This window comes from Saccoglossus kowalevskii, chromosome 8, assembly GCF_978046115.1.
Source record: "Saccoglossus kowalevskii chromosome 8, keSacKowa6.1, whole genome shotgun sequence".
Classification (NCBI taxonomy): domain Eukaryota; kingdom Metazoa; phylum Hemichordata; class Enteropneusta; family Harrimaniidae; genus Saccoglossus; species Saccoglossus kowalevskii.
Window position 1 is genome coordinate 21,496,555 of NC_140648.1, and position 16,780 is coordinate 21,513,334.

General features: G+C 34.9%; 1 protein-coding gene across 1 annotated transcript; it reads right to left on the reverse strand.

Annotated features, from left to right (window-relative positions):
• Nucleotides 1-1,811: 1,811 nt before the first annotated feature.
• Nucleotides 1,812-15,895, reverse strand: LOC144359403 (mucin-5AC-like). The gene is made up of 15 exons (XM_085502750.1): nt 15,832-15,895; nt 15,427-15,442; nt 14,894-15,181; nt 14,269-14,635; nt 13,984-14,063; nt 13,768-13,782; nt 7,386-7,625; nt 7,072-7,336; nt 6,822-6,901; nt 5,212-5,258; nt 5,039-5,057; nt 4,207-4,521; nt 3,203-3,572; nt 2,667-2,746; nt 1,812-1,968 (listed from the first exon to the last, which is right to left on the reverse strand). The coding sequence occupies exons 1-15, from the start codon at nt 15,892-15,894 to the stop codon at nt 1,949-1,951; spliced, it is 2,265 nt and encodes a 754-aa protein (XP_085358876.1). The 5' UTR covers nt 15,895; the 3' UTR covers nt 1,812-1,948.
• Between the last annotated feature and the right edge of the window lie 885 nt (nt 15,896-16,780).

Here is a 16,780-nt window from a genome sequence, read left to right on the forward strand (position 1 = left end):
ATTTCGAACTTGATAACTAAAAATACTCGGTTGGTACAACTATAATAACATATCGCTGAAAGGGATACAATTTCTGCCGATTCCCAAAACCTAACGCGCCTAGATGCTACGCGTAATTAACTAAAATTATCGTTCAATTCATACGCGTGGTTCACAATTTACAGAAGTGTGCTCATAAAATATCACTTCATAGAGCTGTTTGGTACTCATGACGTCATGGAATGTTTTATTCACTTATCTTCGGTTTGTGAATAGCACTGACGCGCAATTTATAACCAACTTTCTCAGAAACTAGGAGTACGACTCTACATTCCACGGTGCCGTGATTTGTTTTCTTGTCCTCCTATTAATCATGGCAGTTCCGTGTGGTAAAGTGCATAATGCACATTCTAATGCCCTGTTTGGTGATTTGACAATACATGTATATATTGTTTGTAATTATAGTAAATCTGAATGTTTAGGATTGGATCATCAAATATCAGCAAAAGTGCATTTTCGTCTAAAGTCGCATTCACGGACTTCACTTCACCATTGAATCTGAAGTTTTCCAAGACTCCACAGTTCACAGTAAAAGACCGTTGCATTATCTAGTATGTCTGCTTGATGATTTTACAGATTGTGTAATTCGTCGAAAATTGGTGAACATGTTAATTATGTCTCTATCAAACCGTCGGCAGTGTGACGTAAATACGAGAGTGGCATTTGTGGGACAGAATCAGTACTCCGTACATAAAAGGTAACGTAACAGTTTAATATTCAATACAGGTAAAATAAAAGACATCTCTTATCTTATAAGTCGCCACTTCTCCCCAGCTCCGCTTAGGAATCGTTTGGCAATAATATTTCGCCGCAACTGACACTGGAAATAATTAATGTACTATCGAATCATAACGACTTTTAAACACCCCGCACTTCAAGTGCTCATGTATACATTCACGCAGTTGTATGTATAGATCGTGTTAGTGATACGGGCAAATACAAATTGGCAGAATTTAAATGGTAGTTTAACAATGACGTATTTAATAAACACTTTGATTTAACGAGTCAGTCGAATGACGTAGTATGTCTTTCACAATGGATGAATGGATGCAATATAACGAAACAGTTTCAGCATATTGTTGGAAATCTAAAACGTTGCGCATAATATTTTTAAACAATATGGTTAATAGTCTTGGTAATTTAAGTAGACAGTGATGAATTACTGTACACGCCATTTTAACAAATCGCGTTTTGTTTGTATATTTCACCATAAAAACGTGGTATGTATGAAAAACGTGCATACAAATTGATATTGAGACGAAAATGTTTGTCGACGCGATAATGTTAAATACGGTGCATCACAAATAACATTTTGTCCTGCCTCCAGTCGCTACCGATTATTGAAACGGTACGCACATTTGGTCATAACAGACATACAATTGCGTGAATCTGCAATATCATATTCTCTCCACAATTTGACGGGTCGTTAAAACAACAAACCCACCATAATATTTTTATTTTTAGGAAAATCTATAATATACCCGTGTTTTCGACGTACTAAACATATTTTTATCATTCTATATTTCTTGTTTACTTTCTTCACTAAGCGTATGTTAAACGTTTTGACATTTACGGATTCGGGGAGATATTCACAAGTGACACTGGAGCCGCGAAACTACGGCTAGTAGGTAAGCGGACTCGTTTTATCACTCGGACGTTTCACCAGCCCAGATGATTTAATTTATGCAAATCATAGCAACGTAGTCGTCGTTTCCACGTGGAAACGCATGTCAAGTAGTCGGTCCACAAACAAACTTCAGTGACACGCATAATAAACTCATCATATGCAAATTTATTTCAATTAATTCATCTACTTCTATTAAATATAATGAGGCCAATTATAAAGACCGACGTTATATTCCGGACAGCAGAGCAGTATAAGAGTGTAACTTATACACATAGCACTGGATCAATTGGCACATTTTCCTCCTAAAAAATGAAAAGTTGAAATTATATTTAGAGGTTATAAACAGCAAGTGTGAATAAAATATGTATGTTAATATGGTCTAGTCATTATGCATTTAGACAAAAACTACCTAAATTAAATGCAATTACAGTGAAGATAACGAGTTGGAAAGTCTGCTCCACACGAGCATGACTTGGGAATTCTTGGAAACTGACGCATTTATTTTGCTTGGCTACCATGGTAATATATTTATGCGTCAACCACTCACACTTTCTCACAAATGATTAAACAGATATCATTAGCACATGCTGTACTGTCATTCAAGCGGAGAAATTGACTGGCAATTAAATAACCGCTGACTTGGTTTTGGAGCAAATATTATTACATAGCACGATTTCAAATAAACAATAACATAAATAACTTTTCCCAACCTATATCCTAATTATATTACGATTTGCAGTAATATTGATAAATTTACTAAGTTTGTGTGTGAACACGAGCACTGGCCATTTGGTAGGTCTATGTGAAATTCATAATTCATAATTTCGATGGTTTCGACAAAACTAAACCATTTTGCCAATTTTACTCACAGTAAAAAGGACCCCACCAATATTTGTATCAGAAACAGCGTATTACGAGATACGAGTAGAGAAACATGTCCATTGCACATTGCGTGGTGACCGCATAAGTATACGCAATTCAAAACAGACAACAAACTTACGGATTTCGCAAATGAATCCTTTCTTTTTTGTGCAACACTCATCGTCAATTTTGAATACTGGGTCGGTTCTCGGATATTCCCTGGAAGAAAACAAACTTTCTGAATTAGTCATCTGATTACTGCAATGTCGGTGCCGATGAGTGTAACGATAGTGATAACTGCTTTGATTTGATGCGTTCGAATTCTTATTATTTTGAACAGTTTGTGCTTTTGGCACAGAAAATCAATCAATCAATCAATCAATCAATCAGTTGATCGATCGATCATTCGAATCAGTCAAATTTCTGCTGACTTACAAAATACTGCTCACCAAATTTACCTACCACTAGTAATCAATCAATCAATCAATCAACGTTAACAACAGACGGAGTAATGTATGTTCAACATTTCAACGTGATATTAACATAATATACTTCAATATGAATGTAAATATAAAAATTTCTTGATACTCTAACACAAGTTTTACCCGAATATTAGATACAAGATAATACAAATCAATGACTTATATGAAAATGTAATAACTAAGAAATATTTACCAGAGTTGACAGCAATCTTGGTCATGATCTTCATCCGCGCACCTGAGATTGACCTTGTTATTGGGATTGTTTGACGACCATACCATATCTTGCGTTTTCATAGCTTCCCCGGTGGTCCACGTAAAGGTACCTTCTATGTCCCGATCGTTGCAACCAATCCAATAACCGTGTTTAGGTGGATGACTGTACACTGTCGATGACATCAAAAACGTGCGCAGTGTATTGCGTACTTCTTGCTTCTCTAAAACAGCCAGCGACGAATCAAACCCATCAATACTATACTGATCTCTACAGTAGTCATCAGCTGATTTCCACATCATGATTGGGCTGAGAAATACCTTGAACAAATCGTCTCCAATACAAAGTTCGTCTGAAAAAAGAATATCAAAAGTAGTTCAGAGTAGCACGAGAACTATTCCTAATAATAACGAGATATATGTTATGTAAGGTTTTTAACTAGGGATGAACTTGAATACTGATATCAATGTGAATACTGAATTATTGCCTAGTAGTTTCCCATATTTATTAAAAAAATCAACAACATCAACAATATAATATCAAAAATATGTTGACTATATTTAAGTGGCATAAACTTCTCACTACATTAATCAACAGTACAACAACATGCTTCATGATGTGTCAGGTTACCCGTACTGTCTATGAAGATATATATGAACACACGCATGTATGTGAGTTGCACCCTAGTGCAAATCCCACTGCGGTTAATTTTGATAAACGATGAGATCACTCAGCAATAAAAGTGGATACTAGCTACACTGCTAATATGTGTACAGAAACATACAGTCGTCATTTTAATCGAATCTCTGTACTAAAATTAGTTCACCGTGTAGCTAGAAATGTGCACAACATAATGGGGTCTTATTACAATTCATACCCAAAGCATCGGATTTCGTAATCTAGTGTAGTTTCACTGCCACCGATGTACACACAATACGTACAATTTTGAAAAGCTTCTCTACAAGCGGTCAAAGCAGAAGACGTACCTTCAGCAGAATCATTATATGCCACATTCTGGACAGAACATGGACAGAACACGCGTACTTCGTAGTTCTGACATAAATTATGGTTGTCGTCATGGAAACATATCAAACCAAACGATAAATGACACTGTAGAGTTTGTGATGTCTGGTCCCACGGAGTGTACGGCTCCACCGCGGCACGACACTCTATCTCAGACGGCGAGTCACAAATTTGATAATTTAGACGAAGATCTTCTATCAATTCAAATTCACCAACTGCTTCAAAGTCAACCAGACCGCCATTCTCGTCGTCCATCCATTCGGTCCATACATCACAGGCTGGTAGAACGAAAATGCGTTATTTGTTTATTGTCAAAACAAATACTCACATATGAAACACTGATACACACGCACCAGATACTATAAAGCGCCACAGTCACTGTGTAGCGTTCGATTTTTGTGTTGGAGTTGTCCGAGGACTGGTGAACGTTGCACCTGGGCAACGTCCGTTACTAGTGCTAACGTGCGATTAGTTACACTGCAACTGTTGTCGTTTCTGCGTGGCCACTATGAGCGTGTATTTTATTTGTGACAAAACAGAGATGATCTGATAATGACCAGTGCTGATAAATCAATCGTGATGAAATTATGAGAGAAAATTTGCACTCGCAATTTAAGAATAACCTTGCTTTAAATGGGTCTGATTTACTCGTGGTGCAACACTTATAAACTAAACAACTGTGCAATTATAATGAATGATACTGCATACTGTTGCTGTAAATAGCAAAACAATTATGACTATATAATATATATTGAATAAATAAAAGATGATAAAAACAAATAATAAGTACTACACCTTCTTCTGCCGCATTTGTCTGAAGTAATAGAAATAAAAAAAAAATTGTTACAGAGTTTATGCATTTAGATTATCGGTTATGCAATATATTAGCAACCGAAAATACATCTTAATATTATTAGTTATGTACTCGCAGTAATTGAAGAGAATAAATGTATTTTGTGACATCTTACCTTTTGCAAAGATGTGAAAGAGAAAATGCACAGGAGCAGTACTAACAGTAGCATGTTTCAGGATATGAAAGACTTCGTGAGTCAACGTACGACGACTTTATGGACAACGCCTTACCCGAATATGCAATTTCATATGTGATTACAGGCAATTGTTATTCTAATTTATTTTGTGAAGTGGAATCGCGTGTTTTGCAGTGTACTTGAACATTAACAGTTCTCGAGTTCTCGATTCATTTGTTAACTCCCCCCGATGTTGCTATGCCAATATAACTGAACACAAACTAAGTCATAAATACAAACCAATTCTAGGATTTCCTGTTGTGTTTATGATTGAATGTTTAATCGCCCATTATCGAAAGATAGCATCATTGTGTATCGATCTAATTTCTTTTTCATGTTATTTTAAATTGTTAAGTATAAAAGTAACGTTGATTACGGTGCAATGCGATATGCGTCTGCTTACTTGCTTATTATTTGCTGAAGTCTCGAGTTAGAATCCCGTTTTGCTTGATTAATATGCGCTTAATATGTCTGTAGTGTTTGTATATGAAGTGTATAAGTTATTATTTACGATCAAGCCTTCGAATAAAACAGTCATGTTCTTAGCAAGCGTAGTTTTTCCATTCATAATATTGTAGAAAGCATGATACTTACATGTACGCTATCGATAGGAAGTGTATTAACTGTTCCTGTTATCTGCACGTAATATCTCAATGGCCGCGAGATAAATAATTACAATTCAGGGCACAATTGAACAGCCAACAAATTTGGATAATCGCAGCAAAATAGATATTCCATCTCACACACCCCCCCCACACACATGAAATCGAACAAATGATACACATATGCCAATGCACACACGTATTCAAATAAGTGATAAAAATATCCCCCGGGCATGAGACTAACCGAGGTAACAAGCAATACATTAAATTCCGCATTTTCTGCCAATCTACACGTTTTCAAATTAGCTACAAACTCTATTCAATGTTCATTATCAATTATGTCTTGGGTGACACTAATTGGAATTTGCGTTCAAAGTGTTAAACAGTAAATATTAAACAACAACACGTCATTTGATTGATGTATGATCAATTTAATTGAGAATGTGACGTCAATTTATATTGTAAATGATTAATTATCGTTGTGTATAATTGTCACGTCTTATAAACCACATATACCGGTGTGAAATCGTCTTCTATGGACGTGCGCAATATCCAGCTGGAGATAAAACTTAAGTTTTATAATCAGAGTATTTCGAGTAATAGTAATAAATTTACTCTGTAGTAGTACCACGTATTTTGTCTTTTGTCTCGCACATCACTGAATATGTTGCATGCTTCTTAACGTAATTACATGTTAAGCATCTTTAGGCCGACGGAACGCAACAGGTAACGATATTAACACAAAGTTTGGATAATGTAAAATGCCACGTTTACGTTTATATTTTACAATAAATAATATTTCACATACAATATCACAGAAAAATAATTAAAAACGCTCAAAAAATACCCACAGTACAGTTATCCGTATTGACTCTTCAATAGAGGAAAATAATTGATTCTAAGTGTTCATACAGTTTTCGATATTCAATTATATTATAGTGAACTTACGAACTTCACAGATGAAAGCCTTGTTGTCTGTGCAGCAGGAATCATCCATTTTGAAGGAAGGATCGTTTTTTGGTCTTTCACTATAAAAGACATCATGACAATTGACGATTCAATACGAAGAAGCTCACAGAGTACACCCATTTATTTGTAATTGCAGGACGGGAGAGATTACCTGATGAATGACTTTTCAGAAAATGTTTGAAAAAAAAAGCAGATTGCAAGCATAATATACTAATTGGAATCAACGTACCACAGTTGACAACAATCCTGGTCCCAATCTTTTGCATCGCAATCACCGGTATATTTGTTGTTTGGATAGGAATACCAGGCACTGTCAGGCACATTAACCTTCTCTCCATTCAACCATACGAATATGCCTTCGTTTTCCTCGTCGTGACACCCAATCCAGTAGCCTTTCCCTTTTGGGTTTGAGAAGCCTGGAACATTCTTTATGAACCTTCTCACAGAGTTTCGTACCTCATTAGATTCTAAATTAGCTAAACCGGCAACGAAGCCTTTTGGAGCGAAGAGGTCCTTGTAGTTGTAGAATCTTGTAGTTCATACAAGGGGAAACATTGTCTTCATGAAAGCATATCAATCCATCAGGTAAATCGCAGTGTACGGTCTGTCCAGTTTCGTACGATAGTGTATACGGTTCAAGCACTGTACGGCACTCAATACTGCTAGGGGTTTCGCAGAAATCATAGAGGCTACGAAGATCAGGGAGGTATTCAAATTCACCAAGTTGAGGGTCAACAAGACCACCATTTTCGTCATCCATCCACTGCGTCCAATTCCCACACTCTGTATTTTGAAATCAATGTTACTTTATGAAGTTTTATTTTAAAACATGGCGCAAAAAGATAAAAACGAAATAGAATTGTCGGTTAATATCAGAAATATTATTTTTCAACTTACGTATAGCCGAGTATACAATAAATAAATAAATAACTATAATTAAAATAAATACAGTAAGTCGTGTCTTACCTGTTTGCGTATTAACCTAAAGGAAGTAAATAGTAATATATATAAATTATATAACAAGCAATTTCTGTATATTTTAAATGCAATTATATAATAATGTAAATACAAATTACAGATCACTATATTATATAATAAAACATATATTATGTATAGGTATTGTATCAATGTAAACATAAATTATAGATCGCTAAATTATTGTCAGACAAATTTACTTACGCTAAAAGCCCATGACAAGACTAAAAACAAATGTACGAACCACCTGAATTGTTACCCATCCATACTGTCGGTAAACTATCAAAATTATAGTAAGTTGCTGTATTTATATTTATTCATGGATATCGAGTTCTGCCAGGCAATATTAACTACAAATTACCCATTCTGTTGACATCAAAGTAAGTCATTATGGCCGCGTATATTAAAACGGATTCATTTGCCAGCACACTTTGTAGTTATTACTCATACAAATATTTCGATACAATATACAATCAGGAGTTGTATTTCAAGAGTTTTATTTCAATTTAAACAACTATAGTATAAATTTGGTGATTGAAAGTGTGTGTTATGCAATTTACAACAAAAACGCCGCATTAAACTAAACCGCCATCATTATTACATCATTAAGGGTTTTCTCATAAGACAGGCTGTATACGTAGCCTGGTCGTTCTATGTCATACCCGTCAAAACAGACGAAAATCACAGATGAATAAAACAGAATGTTTTTTTTATACGGCAATATATACCAAGTTTGTAATACTATGTCACCATACGAAATGTACAGCATTTATTTACCATACGAAATGCACGTAACGCCAATGAAAACAAAATAAAAAATCATTGAAGAAATCGACAACTTGGCTTGTTCATGAGATAATAATAATAGACGTGTTTTCTAATCAGCTGAGGAAAATGCTAGTGCTGTAAAAGAAGAATTATTGCTTGTCGTCGACTCGTAGTGACACGGTTCTACGTCACTCGTACTATTAGATTATTTCTTCTCTAAAACATGAATACTTTAGTTAGTAATTACAAGAACACGTTCAGCTACAACAATAGTGTGTAATCGATCAATTTTCACCAGAATTCACTTTGATTCACTTGAATTTCCGAAACGAAATATAAGTGAATAATATACGGTTATTATGAGTCTAATCCTCCAATTATGTTGAACTTTGTCAGACTGTGGCGATTTAATTCTGCAAATGAGTCAGTGACCAGTAACTTAACGCAGCTGTTCAATTTAAAATAAATATTTATATTCATATTGGATATTTCAAAGATTGATTGGGTGAATGACAAGTCATGTTACAGACAATTGAACGATTTCTTTCATAAACGTGAATTAGCTATAGCTGTATTTCAACAATGTGATGTATATGCTATGCATAATTTAAATTGCCAGAATATTGTTTATTTTTAGTGGTGAAATTTAGTAGGAATCTAGATAAATACTCGTAAACAGGTGTACAGTTTAGTATAGAATAAGTGCAATTACTACAATAGAGAGGTTTAGCCAGCACGTATTCACGTCAGGAGTTGCATTTGGCGATTAAAAAATCCGAAAAGAAAAGTATGATAAATTATCGAAATGTTACCAAAAGTTTGAAACATTACATATGCTAAATTAGACCATCAGTATAAAATGAACACAATTTAGTCATATCTGTTGAATTCTACAATTTCTCATCACTCTACATTTGAACATTATTTTTAACCTAATGTTGGTAAAGGTGAAATTTGTGAAGGTGACTTTCATTATGTGGTAAATTACGTCATTATGGATGATGTCATGATGTCATGTTTCATAATTACACAGCTACTTTGTCTGTTACTTCATCGTTATCTGAAACTGACGAATATATTGTCACAGTTGCTATATTGACAATTTTCACAAGCTTTTGTGGCAGCTACATTTCATTGTACCGAATTCTGTTGAACACTTACATCGGATTATCTCGAGCAGTGTAACTTGCGCAGAAATTGTGTCAAGTATGTCGCCATATACGTTCCAGTCCCACTCATTGGGATCCATGCTGTTGTCATCCCATATTCACTGCATTACTTGTGAATAAGTCTATCGAGATGGATGATTTGTGGCTTCCTCTTATGTTTGCATAATGACACTAGCGACACTATGGACACTACCTTGAGTCCCCTTAAACAAGCATAGCATTGCCTTGCGGCCAGTGGTTTCAATAGTACCTTGATTCGTCTATAGTGATCTTTGAACATGCAGACAAGACAGAATTGCCCTTGGTCAATTGTTAGAGGACATACTTTTGTCGAACTTATAGATGTAGAGTCACTCAAACCTTAATACACATTTGATTTCCCTTTGGTTTTGTCAGAACGAAAATAACGATCCTTGCAGTCCTTTGCTCCATGATACAGTAATACTAGTAACAAACATGTGTTTAATCCAATATAGGTTGTTGAATTGTTTGATAACATTAATTGTATTGGCTCATCGATGATAATTTTGCTTTTCTGTTGTATGCGGTTTGCAATCAGGTAGATGGCAGTTCTGTTCATATCCTTTGAGAGAAATTCATCATTTGTCTAACAAATTTGGTTGGAAATCTGATATCTGATATATTGACTTTATTTGTAACTTTTTCTGCGCTGATGTGTATTGTCCTTATCGCATCCGTCACATATAGATTAAATGAGAAGGATGCATATGTATCAGCAATTGATCTGTACGGGGTTCCTTCTTTCCGTCACATTTATTTAACTGTATCTTTTACAATGAAAGGATTTTGAACATTTATATTTATATCCGTGATAATATTTCTTAAAGTTGTCTATCCAGAGAAATGTTCTTCAAGCCTGTTTGCAAGTTTTACTAACTTAGCCTGTCTGTTCCTTTTCATTTGTGAATCAGTTGCTTCCTTTTTTTGTTCACTTGATATATACACCGTATTATTGAAGTTCTTCAAGGCAAAATTGTAGTTCGAGGATATGGGAAGAGACATTATCCAAAGCTCTTCAGTCATGCCAATTCGCTAGTTATTTAAAACCAACTTTACTCTTCAAGGACCACATTCGAGTTCGCTCAATGGCCAATCAGAGCCAAGACCAACTCATTACTGATTAGTGAAACTAATGAAATCTATGTAAACATTTCATGTACATTGGAGATAAATATATGCAGATTTAAGTAAATTAGCATTCCCAGCAGCAGCAAATATAGGTAAACACTCAGATATAGCCTGGACGATACATTTGCCAGAACTCTGTGTGATCAGTTTTGATGATTTATCAGGCAACTTCCAACATTCGTTGATAGCTGGGCCACACTTTGCTTGTTTTTGAACTATTGGATAATTCAAATTTTAGCGCTTCAATAAAATCTGATTTTAATAATGTGTCCAAGTCAATTAGAGTATATAGTCTTTCAATTTCTTGCCTGGTCCATATTCAATGACATTGATGCATCATGTATAACTTATTTCTAAGGATTCCAGCTAAATGAAGTGCATTGTCTGAAGACATGCATGATATATAACGGGCTTATATGAGTAACTAGACTGATCTCAGCAGCATTTTTTTAAATATCTATATTAACCGAAGAATTTATTACGAGACAGCTACACAATCATTTTAATCACAGAGCCACGGGTTTAGATACAATTAAGACTACTTTTTCTGAAGTTTCGGAAAATGTAATCCCTTCCTCTTTAACTACTTTGTTCAATCACAGCATTTACCTCAGGTGTTTATCCGGACATGTAAAAGCTACCAATTTACAAATCATGGGATAGATCGAATGTTAAAATTCATTGACCCAATACTGGCACACAATTGTCTAGCACAGATATGTTCATGATTCGTTCTGCGCATATTTAAATAATAACAACTCTATTAATGATGTACAGTTAGGTTTTCGAAAATCGCTTTCTTGCCAGGCTGCTCTGATTAAAGCCATATATTCAGGCAAAGGTGTGGTGTGTGTTTTTCTCGATCTTTTCTTTTCTCGAGGTGTTTAATTATTTGATCATTGACTATATCATGTTATTACAAAAGCTTGAATGTTATCCATGCTCTAATGAATCAATCATAAGGGTCTCATCGTATTTGAAAGAAAGATCATAGCGGGTAAATATCAAGAGTACACTTTCTTTCCCCAGGAGTTCAATCTATTTATGAATGATCTTAATCTGACTCCTGTCACCAGTTGGATATGTATGCGGATGATACGATTATTTCCATGTTTGGAAAATCTATTAATATTTCAATGTTATTAAATACTGATTTGATGCATGCGAGTATATGGTAAGAATACTGTAATACTAGTACTGATATGCTTTTTCTATGGGTTAACAAAATAAACCCAGTTTCAAGTCTCTTTTGCAATTACAGAATTATCTAATGTTACCAGAGAAAAAGTCCTCGACAAGTACTAGAACAATATGTTTTTTTTTAAGTAATTGGAATTACAGATTGTTTCAAGTAGTTTCTGATATCAAGTGCATTTCTGTTTCAAAGTCGTATGTACTGACTTCACTTTCTAATTCTCCAAAACTTAATATCTTCACAGTGGGAGTATGTTGAATTATAATAGTTATCTTATTGTCACAGACCTCTCTAACTCTATGTATCTATGAAACAATACATAATGCGAAGTATGTATGAGAGGTGCATGTTGGGGATATTCAACTGTATAGACAAGACAAGAGCTTGTCTCAAATACATGTCTCATAACAGACATCTCTGGTAGAGTGTTCATCTTGTAAGTCTTTATTGTCACGGGGTGGGGGAGCGTTTGGCGATGATATATATCACCACAACCGACACTGTGCAAGAAAAGTAACAACAGTATGATATATACAGTTCATTGTAGTAATTATAGATAACCGTAGGAATTGTTTTGAAATGAAAAAAACATTGTTGCTGTACTCCATAGTAGTTGTACTACTATAGGGTGGTGTATATATTGTATTTGTTTTGGGAAAATGTGTATTTGTGTTAATTTGGCAGTGAATTTGGTGATGCACATCCGTTGTGTCAGTGAAGTGCTCGTTAGAATCAAGGTGCCGGATATTCACCCAATAGTGTAAATCAGAGTAGTCTTCTCTGCTTTCCAAACACGTGGTATTAGGCTTAGGGGAAAAGCTTACATGTGTACTTGAAATTATCAGCTAAGACAAAAGACATTAGAAATGATAGCAGTGACTTCAATGACACCCGGAACAAAAATGACGCCTGGCTCGGACCCATGGATGTAGACTGACGTGGTGGACGTATCAACTCTCAGCACAATGACGCTAAGATAAACAACTGAAAACTGAGAACAACCGATAATATGATTATTCATAAGGATCGATACAAATCCGCTCTAAATAGGTAATTTTCCGTTCAACTGCGTGATCGTGCTTATTGCGTGTTCGAAACGAACCGAGCGTCTGCAGCAAAAATCGAAAAATTTAATTTTGAACCAGTTTTTTTTTTCCGTACCTCAAAGTCGAAAGGTCGATTTTTGACAGGGAAATGTTACATTTAGATTTCTTTACTTCATCGAAATTCACCATCATCAAATTTATACAGCACATTATTAAGCGTGGAAATACCCCTAGTATCCATTGTTGAATCTGGCGCCAGGTTTGACGCGATTTCTACGACGCTATGACCTTTGTTTATCCTGGTTTGACGTTCAATTTCAAGTATAACGCTGGATCTCGCAGAGAGCGGGGAATGGTCTATAAGGTAAAACAGCGGGAACATGAATATCTTCTCTCTCAAGCACACAAATAAACGAAAAGGTAATAAAAATATGCAAATACACACATGCACACAAATAAATATTCACAGGGCGTCATACGTCATTTGATGAATGATGACTTTAATTATGATGTAATGTGGCGCTAATTTACATATCAATGATATTTTAAATAATTACTTATCGCCGTCTATAATTGTTACTTTTTATAAACCATATGGTGGTGTGACGTCGTCTTCTATGGACTTGCGCAGTATCCAGCTGGAGATAAAATGTAAATTTTATAATCAGATAGACGAAATGGGGAGACACGATCTACTATAATATCACATCATATTGTTCTGAGCAACAACAAAAAAACTCTCAAAATTGTTTCCGTCTTGCCTGTTAAATAGGGAAAAAAACAGTTGAATCTGAGTGTCTATTTTGATCTGATAGTTAATCATGTTATGATAAACTTACGAACTTCACAAATGAAAGCCTTTTTATCTGTACAGCACACATCATCCATTTTGAAGGTAGGGTCTTTTTTTGGTCTTTTCCTATGTATAAAAATATAATGCATGAAGCAATAAACGAACCAATACTCATAAGTTACGCGTTTCGTTTTGCCCTAATAAAGTGACTTGGTAAGATTACAGAGTACGCCACGTACGTCACGAAGTGATTAGCTGAATAACACTTTATGGAAAATTTTTGAATAAAACACATATTGCAAGCAGAATATCGAAATTAGAATCAACGTACCACAGTTGACAACAATCCTGGTCCCCATCCTTTGCATCGCAATTACCGGTATATTTGTTGTTTGGATAGGAATACCAGGCACTGTCAGGCACATTAACCTTCTCTCCATTCAACCATACGAATATGCCTTCATTTTCCTCGTCGTGACACCCAATCCAGTAGCCTTTCCCTTTTGGGTCGGACAATCCCGGAACATTCTTTATGAAATTTCTCACCGAGTTTCGTACACTGTTAGATTCTAAATTAGCTAAACCGGCAACAAAGCCTCTCGGAGCGAAGAGGTCATTGCATTGTGTATCTGCGTCGTGCCACGTCAGGGAGCCTTGCCAAACCATTTTATATAAATTGTCACCAACACATAGTTCGTCTAGTATAAATGAAAATAAAATCAGTACTGTTACAAATTCACGTAATACAAATTAAAATTGCAATTATTTATCTATGGGTTAATATTTTGAATACAATCGGTTCTAAGTCACGTCATACTATCGTACCTCATACTATGAATCTATTGAATCAGTTTATCATAAAACAATCCACAATACATGGAATTAAGCAAGTCATTAATTTAACTGGTATCCCATGCTACTACAAACTATTAATGCAAAATGTGTACCCTGCTTACCATTTTCCAATGGCAACGGGCAACACAATCGAATCTTGTAGTTCATACAAGGGGACACATTGTCTTCATGAAAGCATATCAAGCCATCGGGTAAATCACAGTGTACGGTCTGTCCAGTTTCGTACGATAGTGTAAACGGTTCAAGCACTGTACGACACTCAATACTGCTAGGGGTTTCGCAGAAATCATAGAGACTACGAAGATCAGGAAGGTATTCAAATTCACCAATTGCAGGGTCAACAAGACCACCATTTTCGTCATCCATCCACTGTGTCCAATTCCTACACTCTTCATTTTGAAAGGAATATTAAATTAAAGATATATTTTAAAACTTGTTCTCAAATCGGAAGGATAAGAGCGAAATAAAATTGTTAGTTTAAAGTAAATCAATTTCATAAACAAGTTATTACCACAGATGATATTTTTTGACTAGATACAACAGGAAATGTCACATCAAATAATTTCACATTTATTATATATCAAGTTCTAAAGCACACTCACAATCATACAAATATACAAAAAACGATTCTTACCACTTTGCGTATCACCCTAATGAAAGTAAAATAACATACATGAATTTAATTGGAAATAACATACATATATTTAAAAATAAATCATATAGTGATATTAGTGATATTTTTCAAGTCCAAGAACGAAAAACAAATGACTGACAGCAATTGGCAGAACAATCCACAATAACAAAACAAAAACAAGTGTATGTACACTATACACTAAATCCATAGTAATTATAAAATGATGTTGGATGTTTCGAAGTGTGAGCACAACCTGCGCCACTTGTGACACCCACTGCATATCTTTTTGTGCCATAATCAAAATAACATAAAATACATTTTCTGCATAGTGTATGTGTGATTGAATAATGTAAATACGAATTACAGTTTAATAAATTATGGTGTGACAAATTAACATTTACTTACGCTAAATGCCCATGACACGACTAAAAACAAATGTACGAACCACCTGAACTGTTTCCCATCCATACTGTCGGTAAACTATCAAAATTATAGCCTCTGCTGTATTTATATTTCTTCATCTATATCCAGTTCTGCCAGGCGATGTTAATACTTAGCCAAATACAAATATTAACTACAAATTACCCATTTTGTTTACATCAAAGGAAGTCATTATGGCCATGTGTTATAATACGGATTCATTTGCCAGCATACGTTGTACTTATTACTGATACAAGTACTTAAATAAAAATACAATATGTGACTTCATTTCACTTCAAACATCTCATTTCCCCCAGTACAATTTGCCAATTGGAAATAGGTGTTATGCAACATACAACAACACGGCTCATTAAACGCAACCGCCATCTTTATTACATCATTATGCTTTTCCGGATACAAAGAATCCCACGCAATATGTAACATTGTTATTTTAAGTTTCGAATCCAATTTCGATTTTATTTCATTTTTTATCATGCTCGAATAAATGTTCTCGAAGAAGATTACCAATTATTTACGTTCTTTATTTTTCAAAGCAGGCGCAAAATTTAATTTTAATTAGTAACTATATTACGAGTGAAAATTTAGCTACGCAAGAGTGTGTAGTTTACTCTAGAAACCGGCTTTCCACAGAATTACTTATATTATTATATTTTGACAAGGGATAAGTGAATAACATTGTATATTAATATTACCAAGACATAAAGGGTATCTTATGAGTGATGCTACAATATCAGATTTATTAAACGAGTAAAGTAATTTGCGTTTGAAAACAAGGATCGTAGTTCGAGATCGTAGAGAATAAACTTATTTTTGAAGTCATAATTTTAGTTCCGGATTCGAGGATGGATTTGTAGTATACCTAGTACTTTTAAAGTTGCTGTCATTTCGCGTTCCGCGACGTATCGCCACACAG